At 45.7% G+C, this 24,551-nt stretch overlaps 1 protein-coding gene across 1 annotated transcript in view; it reads left to right on the top strand.

Annotated features, from left to right (window-relative positions):
• The window catches only part of Prmt8 (protein arginine methyltransferase 8), a 93,644-nt gene that overhangs the window by 48,578 nt on the left and 20,515 nt on the right, over nt 1-24,551 (top strand). The window contains exons 4-6 of the mRNA XM_004643574.2: nt 2,650-2,713; nt 16,839-16,981; nt 17,621-17,708. Of these exons, the coding sequence (XP_004643631.1) occupies nt 2,650-2,713; nt 16,839-16,981; nt 17,621-17,708 (295 nt within the window). The remainder of the gene's footprint in view (nt 1-2,649; nt 2,714-16,838; nt 16,982-17,620; nt 17,709-24,551) is intronic.

The raw sequence follows: 24,551 nt of genomic DNA, 5'->3' as shown, positions 1-24,551 counted from the left end.
ACACACACACACACACACACACACACACACACACACAGCCCAGACAAAGAAGAGCTAGAGGTGTCTGGGACTGGAAAGAAACTGAGGGGGAGAGTTCTGAGCTGCCAGCTGACATTTAAAAGATGCAATAGGTTTAGGGCCAGGAGATGGGAGTTAATTTGGTCAAAATGAAAGATAAACTCTAATCAGATTCCTAGCATGCATGTGATTTGGCCATTGGCAGAGACCTTGGTGAGCTGAGCAGCATTCGGAGGCTTTGTTTTCTGTGCCTTTAGCTGGAAAAACCTGCAGATGCCCTGGAAAGCCAGGGCTCATGAGTCGGTAGGGCCACTGTGGTTACTCCTGTGGCTCCCATAGGGAGAGTGCTTCTCTTTTCTCGCTGGCTCAGAAGCCCAGGACTTCCTCTGTGCATCTCAGTGCAGCTGTGCTGTTCAGCCAAGACATGTACAGAGGGGAGGGTTGCCCCATGCCACCGCCATCATCACATCACCCTCATCTTCATCACCATTCTCATTACCTCACTACCATTATCAGCACCATCTCCTCCGTCTCCACCATCACCGCAGTTATCATCGCCATCTCTGTCTCCATCGTGTCTGTAATACCATCACAACCATCCAGCATCGCCATTACCCTTATCACCATCTGACCATCAGCACCATCACCATCATCTCCATCTCCACCATCACAACGGGAGGGGTGTACAGAGGTGAATGGTCACCCATGCCCAAAAGTAGTTCATGTCACCTTTGTCATCACCATCACCTGGGAGCCCAGGAGAAGGCAGGTCTTCTGGTGCTGAGCCCTGACCAGGGTCGGCCCATCATGTCACTAACAGTAAACTGACACTTTTCAACCCAAAAGGTGGGTTTTGGTAGAGATTGTCAGCAGCCTCCTTGGTGTCCTTCTACAATGACTTCTGAAGAAAACACTTTCAGAAGACTTAGGGCCATTTGATATGGGGACAGACTCTCCAAATAGGCCAGCTATGAAAGTGGGGACAGTTCTCAGCAGGTACCCCCCACCCCCCATTCCCAGTACTCTCTAGCAACACATCTGGGCCTGTATCCTCAGCCTGGGCTTGACTTCTAACCATATCCATGAGATCCTGCTTTCAGGTGATGCTGTCTCTCAAAAACCAGGAGATTTGAGGACCTTCAAGGACTGCTAGATAAAAAGAAACAAATTCTCTCCAAGATAAGAGTCTAGAAAAGTTATGCTAGCCAGTTGTCCATGACTAACAAAATACCTGAGATAATGTAAGGAGAGGGAAGTTTTGCTCTGTTTGTAGCTTTAAATGTTTCAATCCATGGTCGGGTGGTTCTTTTGCTTTGGAGCCTGTGGCAAGGCAGTGCATCATGGTGAAAAAAGATGGTGTGTCATAACCAGAAGTTAAAGAAGAGGAAGAAGCTGGCATCCCAATACTTCTTGCAAAGCATACTTCTAGTACCTGGAAGACCCCTCACTAAATCCTCCATCCTGATGCTTTTCCTACCTCCCATAAGCACCATGGGGAGAAAACCAAGCCTTTAACATGCGGGTATTTGGAGGACACACACAAGCTCTACCTAGGGTTGAAAGCTAACCTGAGTGCATGGTTTAGCAGACCTTAGGACCAGGCCCCAACCTGGCATCTTCCACAGGTTTTAATTTGCTTAAAAATGGACCATGGTTACCCTGGGGCTGGAGAGAGGTTTGAAGTAGCTCTGTCCTGCCTCAGCCTCCTCCTCTAGCCAGGAGTATAAGGTCAGCCGGCTCCTCTTGAGTCTCCAGTTCAGATTCTGGAGCCACAGCTAGCTCTTGTTCTCTTGAGAGAGGTGAGTTGGGGTTTTCAATTTGTCATAATTCATTGTGCAGTTGTGCATAAGCCACTGCACATCTCTGGGATTCAGCTTCTCCATCCACTGGATTGATGTTGGATGTTCAGTTACTCAGCTCTCTATCACTGTGACAAACCATCTGAGACAACTTGTGAGATAGAAAGGCTTAACTTTGGCTCAGCGTCAGAGGTTTCAGTCCATAGCTGCTTGGTTCTTTTGTATTGAGTCTGTGATAAGGCAGGAGATCCTGGTGGAAGCACATGGTGGAGCACCTCATGGCTACTGGAGAGCAGAGAAAGGAAGGCTCCAGAGGCCCAGTATTCCCTTCAAGCATATTCACTGGTGGCCTAACCTCCTAAAGTTTTCCCACCTTTCCTAGCATCACAGTCTGGAGAACAAGCTGCATTAGTCACTTTCCATTGGTGAGACACAGTACCCAATACCCACTATTTAAGAGAGGAGAAGTTTTAATTTGCTTGTGATTGCAGACCAGGGCCAGCTGGCCCCAGTGCAGAGACACCATGACAGAGAATGTAGCAGAGCAAAGCTTCCTGCTTCGTAAGGGTCAGGAAGGAGAGCAGAACAAGAGTGCCAGAGAGGAAGGGGCAAGGGGCCAGACGTGAAGCCCAAGGCCTTGTCTCCATGACACATGGGCACAGCTAGAGCTATGCTCTGCCAATCCCAAGCGTGGATTCCAGAGGTAAACAACTTGAAACCCCCACCCTAACAGCCACACAAGCTTGCAATAGACAGGCCTTCAGGGACATCTAAGACCCAAGCTATGTTTGGTTTTTTGACTCCTTGCTCTTTTGTTCTGTGTCTTATCTAGATTGAATGCTCCAGTATTTCTGACTACTCAGAGAAGATCATTAAGGCCAACCACTTGGACAACAGTAAGACATACCTCCAAGTGTTTTTCTGTGTATGGAGCCGGGAGGGGCCCTGTGTCTTCTGGTTTGGGCGGCACAAACACAACAGGGAAGAGTGAAGAGCACTTGAACTTGCCAAGACCCCAACAGCAGAACCGCAGCACTAGGTGCTGAGGTCCCACCCCCAAGCCACGCCCAGGTTAGCTTTGCCCCACCTCAGCTTTCAGCAAGCTCTTCCTGAGGCTCACTCTGAGTTGCCATGACTCCTGCTTGGCTCCAGCTGTAGGCTACCTACTGAGCCTGCCAAATGGCAGCTATTCCTCCTCCTCTTCCCTCCCCACAGTCCCAGCCCCACCCCTTCCCATCACCAGCCCAACGGTGTTCCCACCAGCACCTTGCCCACAGCTCTGCTGCTCTTGGGCTGACCTGGCAATCAAGCACCTCTTGGCAGTGGGTCCTCCTTCAAACCAGAGTCTGATTAGAAAGCAGTGTGCCCCACTCCCTCATCTCACTCCTTTCCCATGGAATGTGACATTCTCTAGCTCCTTCTCTGCAGGACCCATCTTGAATACACTCAGGCCTGCAAAGTCCTTAATCCAGCAACCTCCTGTAGCTCTCTCCACTGGAGGCCTTATGCTCAGTGCTGGGAGGGTGGGGACACCATACAGGGTCCAGAGTGCAGTGAAATCATCTCATTGTGGAGATGGGAGAGCAGCAGGTGGAACAGAAGCTGCAGTCCAGAGAGTGAGATGAGGGGAGGTGGCTTGAAGGGGCAGAAGCTATAGGGTCTGGGAAGTGCAGGTACAAAGAAAAAGCATCCACATAAAGTTCCACTGGGTAGAAAGGATGAGGTTAGGAGGGGGTGACATTCCCATGGAGGCCTAGGAAGGAGGGCTGGTCAGGTTTAGGCGAGGAAAGAGAGACCAGAAAGAGAGGCCAAGAAAGGAAGAAAGAAATCTACTTCTGTGGTTGTTCCTGAAGGAGCCGAACACTGAGGTCACACGTGCAGCCTCTGTGAGCCCCAGACACCAGGAGTCAGTGTCCTTTCCTCCATGTTTGAGCCACGCTTCCTGCTGTCATAGGAGCCTGCTGACAGGTGCTCCATGGATCTGACCTGAGCACCACCGCAGTGCTCCCTGCTCCCACACACTTCCACATGCCTACTTCTTCCTGATCTCAGCCCTGCCACCTGTCCTGTTTGCTACTGAGTCCTTGAAAAGGGTGTGTTCTCCTGGGAGGCAGGCTATGGGGGCAGAGCAGGAAACCAACTTCATGCATCACATCCTAGAGGGGAGTAGAGTTAAATCAATCAGGAGACAGTCAGGAACAATCCAGGTGGTGGTTAGCATTTCTCTGATCATTGAAGCAGGATGATAAGATCCCAAGGGACCTGGTGGATGCATCGGGTTAGATCCTGTCTGAGGGGATCATATGGGAATTCTGATATGAAGTACATGAAGAAGTAGGGTAATCGAGTATCTTAGTCCATTTTCTGGTGCTATAGCAGAATACCTGAGGTCAGGTAACTTACACAGAAAAGGTTTAATTTGACTCAAGGTTCTGGAGGCCAGAAAGCCCACAATTGGGCCGGTAGTTCTGTGAGAGCTTTACTGTTTCACATGCTGGCAGGTGGAAGAGGCTGTGAGCAAGCACAAAAGAGGCCACATGGTGGGACAGGAAGCCGGAGAGCAGGAGCAGCACCCTGCTCTCAGAGCAACTGACCCCCGTGTCCCCAGAATGCATTCATGCATCCAAGAGGCTCTGCCCTGGGACTGAACACCTTTCCCCTCCTAACACTGTGACAAGCAGAAACTGAGGCTTTGGCACACGAATTTGGTGAAACACTAAAACCACAGCACCAGAGGAAGAGAATCCCAGCTGAAATTATAGCTGGCATGATGCGTAAGCATGAACTCAGCAGGCCCAGGAAACAGGAAGAAGTCTCTGCATTCAGCACATGGAGAGCACAGGAGCTAGAAGGAGCAGGCCCATGTCATACAGGCTGGATCTGGTGCTCTGGGAGAGGAAGTCTTTGGAAGGATTTTGAACAAGCAAGGAGGCATCTCTGGAGAATGGGTTGGAAAGGATTGTAGGTGATGAGACTGCTTGAAGATGCACGTCTGAAAGGTTCTCAGTCCATGACGGGGCTGTGCCATGGGCCAGCGTGGTAGCAGTGGATGGAGAGAAGCGATATCCGTGGGAAGCCTGGAAACACAGGCAGGAAGCCTCAGGTGGATCACATATGGAAATGAGACCAAAGAGTGGAGTAGGGGTGAATCTTATCTGGCATAAGCTGCTGGGTAGAGGGAGCCTGGCTGGGGTGGCAGGTCTGCAAGGAGCTCGGGAGCTGTGCTGTGAGGGTAGAGGAGAGGATGGCTGTGCATGGACAGCAGTTTGTGGGATGGGATTCAACAGTGTGGCAAATGTGGGGAACCAGACAAGCATTCATTACCAACTATACTTCAGACGTATGCCAATTGGGAAGCACTAGTAATTCAAAACACATTTTGTTTCAAAAAAAACCCAACAGGTGCTGAGCTGACATTTGAAAATGGCATTTATTTTCACTTTCTATGCATAAATTTGGTTACTGTCAAACATTTTCTCATGTATTTATATTATTACAAAAAAGAAGGAACCAAGAGCTTCTTTAGTACTTGTCCGGTTTGAGAGGCCCGCTGGCCAGCAGGTAGATCTGTTAGAGCTGAGTGTGGAATTTTGTGGAGGGTCATAGCACACGGCCTATGCTGGGGCAGGGGGGTGGGGAGCTGGCAGAATGTGCAGCTAGAGGAAAAAGGACAAAGATAGACGGGCCAGAGCAGTGCCACTAAACTTGGCTCCACAGAGGCTCTGGTGCTCTTAACAAGAGACAACTCATTGCAGAAGTGGGGACAGAAGTTCAGTTAGAGTGGCTTAAGGGTTAACTATGAGGCTTAGACCAGAAATATGTTTTCCTGCTGTGATGCAGGGTGGAAAAACAGAGCAACAGGTGCAGAAGCTGTCTGTGAAGAGACAGACAAGTTGCAGATGCAGGAAAAAGAGTCAGCTCAGGAGCAAGGGCCTTGAGAAAGAGCAAGTGGTGTCTGGACGTGGCTTGAGAGAACAGGTGGTGGTGGCCTTCATTGGGGACTGAGCAGCAGCATGGAAAGCCCAGATTTGGGTCCAGGCACAGGTGTGTGCAGGCCCTGCTGTCTTGCTCTCTACCCAGTGAAGAGTAAGCCAGATGATGGCAGAGAATTGATGGAAGAGACTGCGTGAGGCCTGGGATGGTGTGGGGAGGTGGCAGGGAGGTTGCTGTGGCCTGAGGATGTCTCCCGGAGGAGCTGAAACTGCTTGGAGGTGGCTCTAGCCCACGTTGCTACAGAGCTGTCTTGAGCACATTCAGCAGCCTGGGTGCAGTAGAGCAAAGCTGTGTTGGGGCTTTGGCAGGAAACTGATGACAACAGGCCACAGGATCCATGTGAGCTTCTTGTTTCTGTAATGAAATACAAGCTGTGTACAAAAAAGAGGTTTACTTAGCTCCCAGTGCTCAAGGTGTGAAAGCTGCAGTGATAGGACTCTGTGGTCCCCTGGGCTGTGGGGAGCACCGGTCAAGGTCACATCTCCAGCCAGGGAGCATGGGGCAGGGGCTGCCTGTTCACTGTGCAACAACCATCTTGCAAGAAGAAGGCACTGCAGAAGCCACTGAGCACTGCCAGGGACTGGGGAACCCCTGCAGCTCACCCCTCCAAATTCCATGACTTTACAGCAGCTGCACCCTGGGCACAGAGCCGTTAGCCTATGAGCCACAGTCAGAGCATGATGGACTGCAGGCTGGGAAAGTGAGGGACCCGGCAGGTAAGGGAGGGTGAGGGAACTGGCTGGAGCTCTGGCAGGCAGCATGTGCAGTGGCTGTGAATGCCACCGCATTCTAGATGCCTGAGAGAAGAGTGCATTACTCAGATCCCCCATCTTCTGGCTTGGGGTCCAGCATTCTTTGCTTCACCAGGGCCTGGGTGTCTCCTGTGTGCTTCTCAGATGCATGCTGTGAATGGAAAGAGCAACCCCTCCACATCCTTTTAAAAATGGGAAACAAAAACTGGTTGGTTCTTTCTGCAGAGGCACAACACAGCCCAGCATTCACAGCTCTGCATCTAGTCTCCTCCCAAATTCTGTATGGTCTGCCCCATTTCACAGACATGGAAACTGAAGCCAGCAGTGATGGATGACTGAGTTGTGCCTGGGACATTCAGGCCTGGCTCTTGCTCTCGTTCCCTTTCTAAAGTGCGTTTCTATCCATGAGGCAGAAACGAGACTCTCGGTGGAGGGCAGTGAGTGCAGATAAATACAGAGTCAGATTTCCTCTAGGGGCCACCACCAAGGTCACCCCAGCCCAGAGAGTCTCTCCCTGTAGGGTTTTTTTGTTTTTGTTTTTTACCTCTGTGGGTCTAGGGAACCCCCGCTCCTCATCTGTCTGTCTGCTTGCCAGCTCCCCTGCCTCCTGGGCACTCCTCTAGCCTGCAGCAGGTGCCACCCTGTGCCTCTTGTATTGGCACTGTTCCAGGCAAAAGCCAGTAGGGCTGGGCCAGCATCACCAGGAGCCGGTAGCTTCCAGACTTTCATTTTGGACAGGTCTGCTTGCACTGCAGACCTTATTCCCAAGCAGACCTTATTCCTGAATCCCCCTCCATGGTCTCCTTCTCCCCTCAAACCCTTGGCATTCCTCCCTTCTTCTTCCACTTCCCTTTTCTTTTCCTTCTTTTAACCTCTGAGTACTCTAAGATGTACAGAAAAGGTGCAAGGCACCTGTGTGTAACTCCAGCATTCTGGGGTATAAGGCAGAAAGATCACAAGTTCAAAGGCTTTCTGGGTGGGCCAGGGATATAGTGCAGCGGCACAAGCACCTTCCTAGCAAGTACAAGGGCCTGAGTTTGATTTTTGGGACCAAAAGCAAACAAAGACATTCTGAGCAACTTAGCAAGACTCTGTCTTAAAGAATAGCTGGAGATCAGGCCTGGGTTCAGTACTCAGTACCACAAGGGAAAAAAATTAAGAAAGACAGATGTAAATACTTTTTTTTCTTGGCCCACTTGAGAGTACATTGCTGACATGGTGCCTACTGCCTCTGAAAATGTTAATGAACATTTCCAACAAGCACATTTTCTACAAGCCATCACAATCAGAGGTTTAACATGAAGACAGTACCATCACCCAGTATTCTGGTTCTATTCATATTTTTGCCAATTGTTGCAACAAGATCATAGTGAGAGTGTGGCTCAGAATGACAGGACTGCATTGTCACCTAGTGCCAAGACTAGTGCCCTCAGTGACACCCTCAGACTTCCTTCAGCATGCATGCTGTCCTGTCCCTCAGGTGAGTCACACATATATCCCTACAGTGTGCCTCACCACCTTGGGCAGAAACCTGGGAGGCAGGACACTGTTATCTTCACATGTGATTTCAGTTTGTCCTACCCCAATAGCTTTTGCATTTGTCACTTGGCAGAGACATTATTTGAAGCTTCTTTGTTGCCAAGTTGCTTTGTAAGTAGTAAGATTTTCAGTGCAGGTCATTGGGAATCATGTAAGCTTTCCATCCCTCAGTAAATTTCCTCCCTCCCTCCTCTATCTTTTCTCTTGCTGTCTTTTTGTCTCCGTCTATCTTTTCTCTATCAACCCATCCATCTTTTAGTTCATTGTTTACTAACTAATGCCACTCTGCATTCCTACTTCTTCCTCAATAGATTTTCTGTTGTCATCAGTTAAGCTCATGTGCACACCAACCCTACTGGGTCACTGGAAGTCCTCTGGACCTTTCACTTTCACCCACCTTCTGACTTTCTAAGACCCACCTTGTACTCCACCTTTTGGAATCAGGAATTTTCTCAACTCCATTGAATGGACAAAGTGCACTCCTTGGTGTTAGGGTACTGATGATTCCAGCAAACTCTCTGTGTGTGTGTGTGTGTGTGTGAGAGAGAGAGAGAGAGAGAGAGAGAGAGAGAGAGAGAGAGAGAGAGAGAGAATGAGAGCACATTCACACAGCACCTACTCTTATGTCTCACCATGCATGTGTTGTTCAGTCTTAACTCCTGTAATGCTTCTACTTCTAACCCAAAGCCACAGGGTTTTCACTTTTTCCATGTTGGTTTCTTTTCTGACACTGAGAAACTAGACTTCTGTTACATGGATGCTACCAGCTGACCTGTCCCTCTACACAGCACAGTCTCTGGCCATCACTACCTCCTGAGCCTGTGATGTCCTTGACCTGCAGCCTCACCTTCCACTCCAGCATGACCTGCCAGGTGTTCTTGTCACTCTACTCAGGCTCTAAAGTGCCAGGCTAAGCTGCCTTCCCCTGAACCCATGTGGCATCTGCACCCCACTTTTCCCAGGCAGCCTGGCCATCTCTGTCACTCAGCCTGGCTGAGTGGCTCCAGGACAGAATCATTTCATGCCCAAGAGTGGGGTGGCTCAGCTTGATTCTATACTATTGTCCCCAAGTCAGTAGCCACCCCATGCCTTGTACCTGCTCCATCCCTCACACTCACAAGCACTGCAAGGAAGCTGCAGGCCCCAGGGCCTTCAAAAAGCTCCCTTGCCTGATTTCCTTTTCCTAGGAGGCTGCAGCAGGCAGGTGAAGCAGAGCACCCAGGACCCAGTCCCTGTGTGGCTCATTCAGCCTCAGCAGCACACGTCATCGAGGCCTGCTCAACTGTGCAGACGCTTCCATGGAAATGCTTTTGAAACATTGCCACAACCAACTGTGTGGGTCTCAGGAGTGTAGGTATGGAGACATAAATAACAACACGGGCATAAAATGCCTGCTGCCCAGTAGCATCACATCCCTCCTCACCGCTCCTCAAGCTGGCTTCTTGCCCAGGCAGACACACACTACAAGAAGGTGCTGCAGTACACACTTGGCCCTCACGTGGCTTGTTCCATGCACATGGCCCACACACACTTCACCGACTGTTCTTTGACTAAAGCACAAATAACTATTATTTCCTCTGTGATGAGGAAGCCAGCAGGCTGCTGAACTGCTTAAAAAGGTTGGTTCTTTTGTGAAGGCTGATATCAAAGCACAGAGATTGATGGCATTTTTGTAATTCTAGGAACAAAAAATTATAACCCAGATACTTCTCAGAATATAAAAAAAAAAAAAAAAAAAAGCAGAGCTTCCTTCCTCTTCTGTGTTTGTTCAGAAAAGTCAGTGTCCTGGAGTGCAGATGAGGCAGTGACAGTGACAGAGGAGCCGCACCCCCTCACAGTGGGCAGGAACTCGACACCTCATCTCACCTCCAGGAGCATCTGCTGTCTCTCTCCTGTGGAGATCTGTCAATGCATAGCTTGAAGGGTTGTTGTTTGATTAGCGATAACACAGAAAGCCTAATCCAGACCTTCATTGTAGTACTAGGTACTCAGAGGACTTCTCCAGGTCATTTCAAGTTTTATTGATTCTGGCTATTGCTACTTCTTTTCCTAATCAAAGGTGAAGGAACTCATTAATAATCTCAGAAGCAAGTTACATCGATCCATCCCCTTTTGTGTAATTGTCCCACACAACAGGCACTGTGCCACGTGTAAGGGAGTTACTGCTGTGACTAAGACAAGCAGATCTCTGCTGTCAGGAAGGTTCCAGTCTCATGGAAGTGTGAAGGTAAGTCAGCCAGTGTCATGAGAGTGTAGTCATGAGTTGTGAAAGTAATTAGAAAGATCTGGAATAATTAAGAAAAGCCGAGGATCTATTCTGCCTGTGTGGCCACAGTGGTGTGCTGGAGGGGCTCATATGGCCCTTAAGAGTTCTAAGCATGCATCTCTTCTCATCACTGCCTGGAGTGACAGATGACATGGTGTCGTTAGTCTGCAATCAGCACAGCAGCGATAAGTGCACCATGCTACACATCAGGATGTCCTCTCCCCTCTCGTCCCCTTCCCTCCCTCCCTTCCTTCTTGGAGTCCATTATTAAGCACTGACCAGCTCAGCCCTGTAGTGAAGGGATGCTTTTTCTGGAGAGACAGCCTTGAAGCAGAGACCAGAAGGGTGAAGAGTCAGTCATCCCAAGAGGGGGGCTGTTCTGTACAGGACTGCTGCACCATCGTCTGTCAGCTGGGCTGAACTCCAGGACCCCCTGAAAATACCAGCATTGAGAATGCTTCAATCCCTGATATAAAATGGCATGGTTGTGCATAACCCAGGCACATTCTCCAGCATGCTTTAAAATTCATCTCTACACTCCTGACACTAAATACAGTGTGAATGCTATGGGAATTGTTGCAGCATTGTTTAGGGAACTGCAACAAGAAAAAGACTGTGTTCAGTACAGAGCCAAGATTTTTTCAAAAAATTTGGATTTACCATTGGCCCTCTGCTCTGGAGGGCCATCTTTTTCAGTTCCCAGAACAGTAACACTTTCTGATCATCCCTTGTAAACTTCTGCAATAGTGAGCAAGAGTGAAACTGGGGTGATTTTGAGAGTATCTAAGCCCAAATTGGGGAAGCTTTGTTGCCTTACTCCTTGCCCGATTTCAGGCTCTCTGTCTAGTTCAGCTCTCTTCTTGAAGGCCCTGCCTCTCCTGGCAGGGCCACAGAGTTGTCTGCCTTTGGCCATTGTGTTGGGGGTTGGCCAGGGGATGTTTTTCTGGAGAGACAGCTTGAAGCAGAGACAAGAAAGGGTGAAGAATCAGTCATCCCAAGAGGGGGGCTGTTCTGTACTGGACTTCTAGCCAGAGAAGGGCTCTGGCCAAAGCTAGCAGAAAGTTAGCACTCTAGCTAAGCAGACTGGGCCCTGAGCCCTCCAAGGAACCAGAGCATGCTAAAACAGGAAGCCAGGTGGATTGTACACTGCCATCTTGGGTGAATGGAGATTTGGGCAGGCAAGGGGTACCATATTTCAATATTGAGACCACATGGCACCCAGAGCTCATCTTTGCCTCTCCAGGAATAGTATCTGTTTTTTACAGGATATATTGCCATTCCAACAGATGTGGAAGGTTCAGAGATTGATGTTCTTTCTCTTTTCATTATCAGTGTGAGAGGTTGATTCACACATGTGGACCCTGAAGGGAAGAGCAGAAAGACAAGATAGGCTTAACTCCAGCAGACTGATGGGTTATGGTCTGCTCTGGCTGCTCACAATGGTCCTTCACCTGCCTACAAACAAGAGCAGCCTTTGGAAGAAACATGAGTCTGTTCTATTCTCAGATTTTTCTCCCAACCCCCCAAAATAGTTGCTTGATGTCTACAAAGATCCCAGGCAACAAGCCAATCAGGTACTATTGCACCCACTCCCCAGGTAGAGGGATCCTTGGCCATGCTATGTGGGTTACACAAAGTCATATGTCAGGCCTGGGTGTGGCCTCTGCAATTAGACTCCTATAAATCCTGGTTGTCTCATTAGGCCAAGAGTCCTCTGAGTCCTGAGGAGGGTTATTGAGTTAATGTATGTGAGATCACTGTAAGCTGCTTTTCCAATGCTAGTAATTTTTTTTACTATCTAATTAGGACTCGTTCGATGATCTTTTGTTTCTTAACCCAATGTCCTTTTGTTCAAAATTGCTTATTCACCCATCCATTCATGCAGTAATGAGTTTTGAATGTTTGCAGGTGTCAAAAGCTCCTCCCACTCTTGGAGGTAGGAAGTTAAAATAGACAACCAGGAAGAGCAGCTCAGGCTAGAAGCAAGTCAGGTTGCAGAAGAGGGTGTGTGCTCACACCAAAATAGATGAGTGAGCATAGAGAGGCACTAGTGAGGGGCTTTGCTGCAGCTGAGGTAGGATGGGGCTCCCCTGGTTCCTCATGTGCAAGATTCTTGGGTCCATTTTTTGTGGAGCAGCATCTGCTCTCAGAAAGTGAGGAGCACAAAGTGGGGCAATGACAATCTCCAGGCCCTGTAGCACATCATTTGGGTGGATGCACTGGACACCAGTGAGGCTGGGCTGGCCTGATTTGATTTTTTAAAACCTAAACAAAATATCTAAGCAATGACCTTTGATCAGAGTGGCCAAATTTCACTCAAATGAAAAGAAAAAGAAAATCTCCAAAATTAGATATTTATTTTGTTAACTTGAAGCTACAGAGGAAAACTTCCCAATTTGGAGTTTATTGCTCCCTGGTGTAAATTTAGTTATGATTAATCATTCTGAAATTTACAAGCCAGGGTCCTGTCACCACTAGCTGAATAAACTTTCCATCATCCTTATGAAATAAGAACACAGATCCAGAGACTTCAGGGCCACCTTGAACAGGTGCAGCTTTAGTGGTATGGGGCCCAGATTGGATGTGGGGTTGGCAGCCTATATCCACTCACATCTTAGTTCCAGCTGCTTTGATCCCCTTAAAGTGAAGAAGAAAAGAAGTAGGCTGTGTGTGCCACACAAGTTCTTTGAGACAACCCAGTGCCATGTGCTGTCCAATAACTGCAGTACATTGGCACAACATTGCCCTACCATGAAAGGTAGCATTCTGTAGATTGGGAAATTGAATTTTGGAGTTTAAGTGGTTGTTGGTGATCATTACAGGCATCAGAAAGATGACAATCATTTACCCTGATACCCCTGATAACTTAGCTAGGCAATAGTGGATTCATTGTATTTGGATTCATAGGAATAAGATAGCCTCTAAAAAATATCAAACACCAAGGACTGCTACAAATCAGGATCAAATCAAATTGGCACCTCTTCATATTGATGTCTGCCATCCCTGCAAGTAAATCTCATAGAATGCCTTACCCACAGGAAGTGCTTAGGGCACATTTGAAGAACTAGGTATTAGTGCTGCAAAGGATTTCTACTCTGACCTCCTTCCTTTTATTTTTCCTAATGAGAAAATAGATCCTAGAGGAGATGCCTACACTGGTCACTGCCATTTGCTAGTTGGAACAAAAGTATAATTTTCTGCTCCCAGGACCTCAGCATAAAGTGTATAAGCTGTACACTGAGCAAAAGCACCTAGGCACCTGGGCAAGGGCATGGGTGGGGTCTGAGCACCACCACCCCCAAGTCCACAACTGGGCCAAAGGAAGTGAGGCTGTCTCCTTTCATAGAGGTCTCATCTACTCACCAAGTCATGTACGGAGCCATATCTGCTCCAAGACATGAATAAATATAGAATATTTACTGGGTTTCATGGCACACACCTGTAATCCCAGCACTTGGCAAACTAAGGCAGGAGGATCACTATGAATTTGAGGCCATCCTGGACATATAGTGAGTTCCAGACCAGCCTGAACTATATAGAAATACCCTGTTATCAAGAAAGAGAGAGAGAGAGAGAGAGAGAGAGAGAGAGAGAGAGAGAGAGAGAGAGAGAAGGAGAAAGCACAATGAGCAGAAGTCAGATGGCTGAGCATCTATCTTATCGGGTTTACCAATTCCATCTTTTTGCAAGGAGAAGCAGTGATTTCTGCTTTTCTGTGACCCCTATGTGTGTATCTACCCTTATCTATCCTCTGTATACCAACATATCTGTCTGTCACAGCCCATACTGACCAGAATCTAGAAGATAATGGATAAGAAAGGGAGTACAGAAAACAGGGCAACATTCTCACACATGTAGGTCCCTGAGAAAGATTCTGCACCTTTTGTCAGACTGAGCTATACGTCCTTGTCCAGTGGTTTTTTGCAGCTCCTAATGGAGTCCTGTCCATGGCATCGTGATGGGTTGGTCCTGGTTCTCAGTATGTCACCAGGAAAGGCCAGCAGTCTAGAAAGGACATGAGGAGCTGAAATGACTCAAACAAAAGGTCACCTCTCCCAGAGGAAGGAGGAAATGTCTGATAGCTGGGAGGCCATGGTACAACTAAGGAGCAGGGACACATAGCCACTGAGATGCAGGAAGACATAAGGAAGAGTCTTCAAGAAATATGGGAAGAGACTCTAAAAATGTTTTCAGAAATAAGACAAGCCAGGCTCTGCATGCAGTTAATGAAACAGGTAGGACAGGCATATCTTTGTCCATTTTTTTATTAATTTCATGGAGAAACAAATAGCAATGAGACAGTTTCAAAACAGATTGGTAGGACAGTTTCAATAATTAATACATTGCACATTGTTCTCTTCATAGTGGTTATTCATAGTACAATATGCAGACATGATATCCTGTCCAAGTGCTCTTAGTACAAATCTTTCTTCTCATTGAATTAAGAGAAAATAGCTGTATATCCTGTTTTGTATATACAGTGTCTTAGTTACTTTTTACTCATTGCTGGGACAAATATCCGACACTCAAAATGAAGGAAGGAAAGGTTTATTTAGCTCACAGTTACTGGAAGTTTCAGTCCATATTCCGCTGGCTCCAAGGCAAACAACAGCAGTTCATGCAGCAGAAAACAATGAAGAGCAGAGGAGGAGCAGCAGCTGCGGCATCCTTCAAGCCTCTCTCTTCCTTCGGTGCTGACTGCGAAGACCGATGCTCCACAGTGAAGATCGGAGCTCTTCCAAAGTGGCGCGGCTGCAAGATCAAGCTCCTCCAAAGACTGGGACCTCTCCACGGAAGCAGGGCTAGGCGGCAGGAAGTTGGACAGGATGGCAGGAAGCCTTTCTCAATTCCTGGGCCCTGTCCACCTGCAGGGCAAGGCCCCCACACTGAGAACTGCCTGAGCTGATTCAGCCAAGTTGACACAATGTATCAACTAACACATACAGGTAACAAAATGGTCCTCCATTTATATCCCCTTTTTTGCTTAGTTTTGTCAGAGATGAGTATTCCATTGTCATTTAAATTTTGTAGGTACGTGAATTCAGCAAAATAATCCAATATAGTCCAGTAGTCCATAAAAGGAGTGGGTTATCCATTGGACTGGCAATGTCAGAAGTTGTTGGCTTGAGCCTTTTACAGCTCAGCATATTAATATGGCTTTACTTTTTATACCTCATTTTTATACTTTTCTGCTGGATGGTTAAGACCAAGATAAAGCAAGACCTATATAAAAAGAAATGTAACTTTTATATTTGTCCTTTTTTCCTTTTTTTTGAATAAGAAATAAATTTGGCAGCTTGTGCTTTCCCAAACCCTTGGTTTTGTCTGCTTGTGAATTCCTGGAGCACACCCCCTGGGTGAGTTCCTCCCCTGGATCTCAGAGCGCAAGAGAAACAGTTTTGATACCTACTCTTCCCGCAAGAGAAAGCTAACCTTGTATTTCTTGCTCCTTTTAGGTATGGGACTCATGGGTAGTAACCAGGAAGGTCACACAAGCCTCAGCCAGAGCCAGTACTTGTGCACAAAGTGTTTGATGCCTGGAGAGTAGAGGCTCTCTCTGATTAAACTTTGATCAAGTACCAGAAGGGGGAAAGTAGAACATCCTTGGACTGGATGCTTCTAATGGGTGCTACATCATCTCTATGATGTACTGTTAAGACACTACATAAAGCCACTGAACTGCATGCCCTTTGCCTTCCCAGAACCTTCAGTCCAAATTAATTTTCATGAAGCTCAGATTCAAGACAGATGTTGTTTATTTGGTAAATCCTAGTTCCAGGCCACTGTTCAAGCTTTCCTGTGGAGCTAGGGCACTGTGCGACTTTAAGGGGACCTCACAGGAGGGTTTTTGCACAGGATGCAGGACCTCTCTGTGGAAATGTTCAGAAGCAGCCAGCCAGGCTGTCATCAGCTTGTCAATTCCATAGCAGTGTGTGAGTAAGTTTGTGTTGTGATCTTTTCAGCAACAAATGCAAAAAGAGACTCCAAAAATTATGTCTTGGTCTATGTCAATTAATCAAAAACCCAGCTAAGAAGTTTGTCTTGCCACAGTGGGACTCAGAGATCTTAGAAATGACTTGTGAGTGGAGACAACATAGTACAGGGGCTGAGTCCCTTTCTCTTCTTCACCCATCAGTCAATGATGAAGAATATGTCAGATGATGTTGGCCTGCTGAGCCTCAGCAATGGGCCTGGCACTTCCCATGTGTTAATTCATATAATCAGTACAACTTCCTCTCATAGATCTCACTTTCTGTGGTTCTTCTCTGGGGAATTGGACATCAGGTCAAGTCAGTGGTTTCTCTGACTTGTCAGTAAACTTTGTATGAATTAGCTTAGTGAAATATTGTCATATCCGAAAAATAGAATGGGAATAGGGCTAACACCTGGAGATCTGGCCCTGAAGTGAGGTACTCAGGGTTCTTGGGTGTGGTCTGTGCACAGTATAGCCTTGGGGTTCTTATCTTCCAGTCATCACCATATTTAAGGGTAAAGTGGAGGAGGTGGAGCTGCCCGTGGAGAAGGTAGACATCATCATCAGCGAGTGGATGGGCTACTGTCTGTTCTATGAGTCAATGCTCAACACAGTGATCTTTGCCAGGGACAAGTGGCTGGTAAGTGTCCCGCATGCTGTGCTCATGCTGTCCCCACATTGGTCTGCTGGCTTTCTTGCTGCTGTCCCCATGGCCTGCAGCCGAGGAAGGACATGAGGACTTCAGAGAAGACTCAGACTAGAAGTCTCACCTCTCCCAGGCCCTTCACTTCAAAGCAGATCTGCCTCAGGGGGCAGAATGATCACCCCTGTCCAGTGAGCCTTACTGTCAGAATGCACTTCTGTAGGTCTCACCTTGGCCTTTCTTGCTATAATGGACTCCTGTTTTCCATTGTCAAGAGAAAGGCCTGTTCTTGCTGACAAGTACCAGGCTTGCATGGCTGCTGGACAACAGCGTATTCTGCTCACTATGGCTTCCCCAGGCTAAATGCTGTCACTTCTTTCATTGCTCCTCCTGGGGTTTACTTTCATCCAACTTCACTTGCTCTTTTGGCTCTACTAGTCCCCTCAAGTTCTCCTAGCTCCAAAATAAACATTAACTTTACTATCCCAGCCCAGACCCTGGCCAAGGTGACAGTCCACTGAATGATAAATGCTGGCAAAGGGGTGCTTGTCTGTTGACTCTATGTGCAGTTCAAAATGTAATGTCTTTGTCAGGTGAATAGATTACGAGACCCATTTCCCCACAATTCATCAACAGAAACCTGGAGGGCTTATGTTTCCAGACCGGGCAGCTTTGTACGTGGTAGCAATTGAAGACAGACAGTACAAGGACTTCAAAATCCACTGTAAGTCACCTTTTGATTCTTTATTGCACTTCTACTTCATTTTGGGGGTGGGAGATGCTTCTGTGAGCCTGACAAGAGCAGTCAGCATCTGGGGCAGTCTGCAGTCCCTGTCAACTGTGCCTCTGGATTCCTCTAGAATAGGAGTCACGTTGCTGCTGAAGGACAGTGGTCCTAGAGGGAGAGGATAAGTGCAACAAGAACAAGGAGCAAATCAAAGGGGCGTAAGATGACTTTATGCAGAGAACAGCAGGGCAAGTGACACCAAGCTTTTCATGCCTCAGCTCTCAAAACAACGCCATGGCAGGTCTCCAGCCAGTCTGGCCTTCAGTCAGTCAAATTTGTTGAAGTAACAGTGACTCTTCTTCATGCTAAGTAAAATACAAATTCTCTGCTGAAATTCCATTGGGCTCGATAACATTGGGTTGGAGAAGAATGGTGTGTGTGTGTGTGTGTGTGTGTGTGTGTGTGTGTGTGTAGGGGGCAGGGGACTCCTATGCAATGTGAACTCAGATGCTTTATCCATTTAAAATGTGTTGTTCTCTTAGAAAAATAAAGTAAAATCAAACAAGTGAAAAATTCTCTCCAGTATTTTATCCTAACCACAATGGACTGTTTCAATTTATTTCATTTAAAAGGCAACATTTCTCAGCTGCATAGCTCTGGTCCCTAATGAGATCAGATCAAATGCATTTTGTGAGGTTAGACAAAGCAATGTTTCCCCATCAGAACAGAGCATAACAAAGGAACCAAGAACTCATGCAACAAACACTCAGTCGAGCCAAAGGAAAGAGATGATAGCTCCAAACTGCCTGACAGGACATCTGGGGTTCCTGCCCCATGAGATAGGCATGCCCTGCTGGACCAGGTTATTCCAGAAGGATTCTATACCTAAACAGTCAGTCTTCACTTGCTGTCCAAGGAACTGAGACTCATTTTCACCCCAATGATTCCAATAATTGCCATCTTATCACCACCACTAAGGAAGTCCCCAGGAGTATGCTCAGGAAAGTGTGTCCATGTGTGTATGTATCTACTGTGTGTTTGTACACCACACTAAGAATGGAAAACCGAAGCAGGCCATTCCAAGCCAGATGCAGGGGAGATGGGAATGGGACAATTATCTGTGGCTCTGTGCTCTGCAAACCCCCTGAGAGCACTGTCAGTCTGGTGTCATTTCTAATATTTGACCTCAAAAGGAAGAAAAGTAAATTTCCAAAAGATAGCATGGAGAAATAGGGTGATGTATGCTACACACTTTGAAGTCATCCCCCTCTCAGGTTAGGTCTGAGCTTTCCTGTTTCCTAGCTGGGTAACACGAGCAAATTACGCAGCCCTGTGAGCTTCCATTATGATAGGAAAGTGAGTCAACCCCAGTGTCTTGTCAGGCAGGTTTAGCAAAGAACGTATGTTAAAGAACATAACAATTCTTAGTGCTACTGGAGACTTAACTAGAGCTGTCTCTGAGGCAGTAACTAAGCCCCTTTTTGCTCATGGTTCTGCCCAACCTGGTGGCTACTATTGTCTGGGAATCTAGGACACATGACTTCTCACGGAAGACTGCAGAAATAACTGAGCAGTGCACTTGGTCAAATTCACATGTAAATAGGACATGCATTGCCTGGGAGCTGCATTGTGGAGTTTATGTGTTGTCATTGTCCTGAGCAGTGTTTGTAGGAGACTGTTGAGGTACATTCTTTATTCTCACACTCACTTGAGTGCTTATGAAACTCAGCTCTAACAAGAAACTTCCTCTTGGTTTCTAATGCCAGCATATCTTATCCCCTGCCCACTTCCACCAGGTTGCATTTGGGAGCTGCTGGGCATGCACAGTACCATGAGCCAGGCTGGTTGGAAGAGCAAAGGGGAGCCCAGAGAGAGCTGAACGGGTAGTTGCTGATACTCAGGTGTTAGTCCAGGGCCAGAAACCTTGTGATTTATTCTGTGTTTCCCACTGCAATGTTCATAGCGTCTAGAAAAAGAGAAGTAATCTAAAAGTCAGACCCCTTTTTTTCTGACAGAATGTTTGCTCTAGAGTATATAAAAAGATAAAAACAGGCAGGCATGGTGGCGCACGCCTGTGATCTCAGCACCTGGGAGGCTGTGGCAGGAGGATCATTGAGAGTTTGAGACCAGTCTGGGCTACAGAGTGAGCTTCAAGGCCAGCCTGAGCTGCATAGTGAGACTCTGTCTCACAAAACACACACACACCCACACACACACAAACACACACACACACACACACACACACACACATACACACGAGAAAAGAAAAAAATGAAAACATCCTAAAACAAAATAATCCAACATTTAAGTTTTAGATAAAATACTGTTTTCTACTGAAGTGTCTTCTCAAAAAAAATTTAAGTAAAAGAATCAGACTCAGAAATATGTTTCAAGGGGTCGGGGAGATGGCTCAGTGTAATAAGCACTTCCCTGGCAAGCGAAAGGACCTGGGTTCAATCCCTGGTTCTGCCAAAAAAGAAAAAAGAAATATGTTTCAAATGGACAGAGGTTACTCTGAGTTCTAAATCAAAAGTAAAGCAGAATAGTTACTGATTGCCAAGGAAACGATAATAAGCAAATTTCAATTGGCTCAAGAACCAGCTAACAAGAACAATCATATGTGCAGCCCCTGCAGAAAGTGGACTGGCAGAGGAAGTTTCCTTCCTTTTGTTCCCCTCTCCTTTTCCTTTTCTTCCCTCCACTCCATCTTTTCTTCTCCCTTCCTTTCATCATCTGCAACATGAGGATTTGGAAATGACCAAAATGCAGAATCTGCCTTCCTTTTTTTTTTTTTTTAACCCACTAATTGAGAACCTAAGAAAGAGAAAGAGGTGGCTCACATGCACTGGCTCACAATATGTGTTTTGCTACATGAAGGAAGCAGCTGTAAAGCAGCAAAGCAGAAGTAAAACAGCAGAGGAATGTACATCCTGTAGTATTTAACTCAGCAAAGGCAATCATTGATTTAAAAACCCTTGTTATAATGGGCCAGAGAGGTAGCTCAGCACTCTAAGCACCTGCCTGGCAAGCACTCAGGTTCAATCCCTGGCACCCCATGTCATGCTGGCCCCTACCCGGGAGCACCCTGCCAGCCACCAAAACTTGGTGTGGTAGCTTGCAGCTGTAATCCCAGTGCTGGGGAGGCCGAAAGAGGAGGCTCAATTCCATGTCCTACATGTGAATGCCACTTAGTACATGAAGACAGAGGAGAGGGTAGGCACTGGCCAACTCCCTTGATGAGGAAACTGAAGGGAAGACCAGGGCAGAAGCAGCTGTGCTACATGGGGACGGGGAGGGCTGCCTCCTGGGCCGTGATGCCCAGGGTTTCCTTCTCTGTCTCCAGTCTGCTACCCAGAGCTCACCCTGGACTGACAAGGCAAGCAATGGACTGGGTTCCTGAGAGCCTAAAATGCAGGGAAACACCACAAATGCCTTCCTTCTTCGTGAAGGGCAGTGCGAGCAGCACCTGCAGCCCTTGCTGTACTTCTCTCACTGAGCTCTGAGTAGCCCTGCAGCCCCAGCCCGGTAGAGAATTTCAGGTCTCTGCAGCTGCAGTAAGATGACACAGCTGCTCCTCTGTACTGTGCCTTCCCAATTGTCTCCTAGTTTTGAGGGGATTTTTTGCCTTTATTTTATGTTTTTGCAGTTTGACTTTAATGTGCCTGGGTGTTTTTCTTTGTATGTATCCTAATTGGAGTTACATATAATACTTGAATCTATGAGGGTTTTTTATTTTTCTGATTAATCTCTTTCTTTTTCCTTTTAAGAACCTCTCTTAAAGATATGTTACATATTGTACTGTGGATCTTGGAAGCTGTTTTTCTTTCTTTTCTAGTTATTTAAGTTTGGATCATTTTTATTGACCTGATTTTAAGACTATTGATTCATCTGATATATCCAACCTTTTAATAAGCTTCTTAAAGTAATTCTTCCTCTATTGTATTATGATGTTGATTTCTAACATTTCTACTAGCTTTTTTTGCAAAATGCTTTCCTTCTCACTAATGAATTTCTCTGCATTTGCTGTACACTTTTGCCACTAGATTCTTTTACATATTTATTATAGCTACTTAGAGTCACTGTTAGACAATTTCAGTATCTGTGGTATGTCTGAGGTGGGTCATATAATGACTATTTGAATAATAGGTCATTTTCCCTCTTTTTTATATCTCTTATAATTTTTAATTTATACTGGCCATTGTTGGTAAAAGAATAGTAGAAGCATATGAATAATACTTGTGTCCAGAATAGACTTTTCCTGTGCCAACCTATAATGGCTTGCATAAATATGCTCCATGGTTAGGGGTTTTCTTCTTGCTTAGTTACATTCATTGTATCCAAATGTAGTCCATTTCTAAAACCATTTTTAATACATAAACCAAAGATTCATAGGCCCCTCTGAGATTTTATAATGTTTTAGTAACAATTTTTCTTGAGGTAGCCTTACCACACATGCACTCATTCAACAGACAATACACAATTATAACAAAAATCAATGTTTGATTTGTGTCTGCTCCAATCTCTGCTGCACCTTTGTAGATGGAATTAGTAGGAAATGAATGATCAGCAGAAAAGAGAGAAAAATCTAATACCCTGGATCACCTGTCTCCTGAGCAGCTGAAGGTGGGACAGTCAAGCTGGGAAGATAGACATTAATTAATTCCATGAAGTTTGGTGAAAACACCAGGCCTTCTAAGGCAGGTCATGACTACATATTGGGAGATGGATTTCAATTTAAAAAACAGACCCATACTGTGTCAAAACTGCACTCTATGTGTCAGGGTATGGAAGGAGAGGTCCACTGTAGGGATTCATTGGTCTCTAAGTGGTCCCTGGAGAAAATAGTGAGAGGATTTAGAAAATAAAGACAAGAGATAACACCTGAAGTCAGGTGGTAGATCATGCCTAATTGACAAAGGACCCCAGAACAACAAAAGAGGGCATTTATTTATACCTCTACAAAGTTACAAGACACAAGGTTGCCTAGTGACTAATAGCTCAAAATGTCCAGGCAGGTTGATTTTCTCAAGATTGAGGTGGTTTGACTGCTTTAGGCAATGAGGCCTCATCCTGCCCTCCCACAATGATCAATTTCCAGCTTCTGCAGCTCCCAGCATCTCTTTCCTTACTGTTTTGTTGTGTGTGAATGATGGGTGTTTAATTGCAGTTGGAAAATTCTTTAGAAGACCTTTCTACTCTTGATGCCAGTTCAAAGATTTTTGGTACTTGTGTTTATCAATTTAACCCTATATAGTCCAATAGTTCATAATAGTAGTACCAGCACAGCTGGCAATTGTCAGAAGTTATTAGGGTTGGCCAGATAGCTCAGCACACTAAAGGGCCTGCTTAGGCAGAGCAAAGTGGCCAGGGTTCGATCCCAGGAGTGCCATGCCAGCCCCACCCCTGGAGTGCACTGAGACAGTAACTGAGACTGGGTAGGCTGAAAAGAGGAAAATCACTATGAATCCAATCTATGTAGTGAGACCCTGTAGACCCTGTACTAAATTAAAAAAAAAAAAAGTTGCTAGTGGTTTGAACCTTTTATAACTTAGCATATTATTGTAGCATTACTTTTTTATGTCATGGTCATATTTTTTTCTGCTGGATGTTCAAGACCAAATTATGGTGAGCCCTATATAAATAAAAAAATTAACTTTTTGCTATCTATCACGGTCAGTTAAATCTCTTCAGGATTTACTTTGGAACCAAATATAGAACTTCTTAGATTTTCTATGAGTGTCACCCATCTGGATGAGTCACAGCCATTGCTTGACCAAGTTGTTTTCTGTGAAAACCTAAGAGATATTTTCTCTAGGTGACTCTGCTTAGGCACTCTATATATCATAGAATCACTTTCCTCCATAATCTCCTTGACCAGAAAATCAGGGACTCAACTGAGTTACAGGATGTCATAGCCTGGTTCTATTATGTCTTGAGTCCTCATTGACCTTGGAGGGGTAGTGCCAAAATATTGACTATCCTCTTAGCCCCTCTCTCAATTTTTGGTTTCCAAACTTCAGTTGTTAAACATCTAGAAGAGGAGCTTAATGGCATCGCCCTGTAATGAGGGCAATAAGCTGAACATTATTATCTTTCTGAACACCAAACACCTTAGATATAAAATAGAACTGTTATTTTCTAACAACCATAAATATTTTAATATTTAAGCCTTATAGAATGTTCAACTACATATTTTACACAGAAATTTAGAAATCAAAACCATATATAACATTGCAGCATGACAATCCTGATTACATTTTTTGCATACTTAAATTTTCATTTTGACATAACATAACCCTTTTAACCAGTCATCTTTGTCTAATGCATACAAGGCTTTTACTTTGTCATTCTTTATTAGGATCTGAAAGAAAGTCTTATCACAATAAGCAGCCACATTTTGGAAGACCTGTACGTCTGGAATCATGAAAACATTTAATACGTCATTAGATTAACAATAACGAATTACCATACACATATGAAAACCTTTTTTCTTAACTTAGTTTTGTACCCAAAGCATCATTTATGAGAAAACTTTATTGGAATTTTTTCTGAAAAACCATTATTTAACCAATGACAGAATTATTGTGGGGTGTCTCCCAAGAGACTATGGAGATTATTGGCAGCACCTTATTAATGAACAAAGGTTGGCCACTCCTCTATCCACCAATTGGAGACCTGTCTAATAATCTCTCCCAACTCCAAGGAATTTTTGTTAATTATCTTAAATTTTTGATGACCTGTGAGTAAACAAATTTTGATATCACTTAAACCAGCTGCTAATTCAAGGTAAAGCATACTTTTATTTTTTTTTTCTTTAAATTTTTTTTATTTATTTGAGAG

Source organism: Octodon degus, unplaced genomic scaffold (assembly GCF_000260255.1).
Source record: "Octodon degus isolate 3935 unplaced genomic scaffold, OctDeg1.0 scaffold00178, whole genome shotgun sequence".
Lineage (NCBI taxonomy): Eukaryota > Metazoa > Chordata > Mammalia > Rodentia > Octodontidae > Octodon > Octodon degus.
This window is presented reverse-complemented; position numbering and strand designations above follow the sequence as displayed.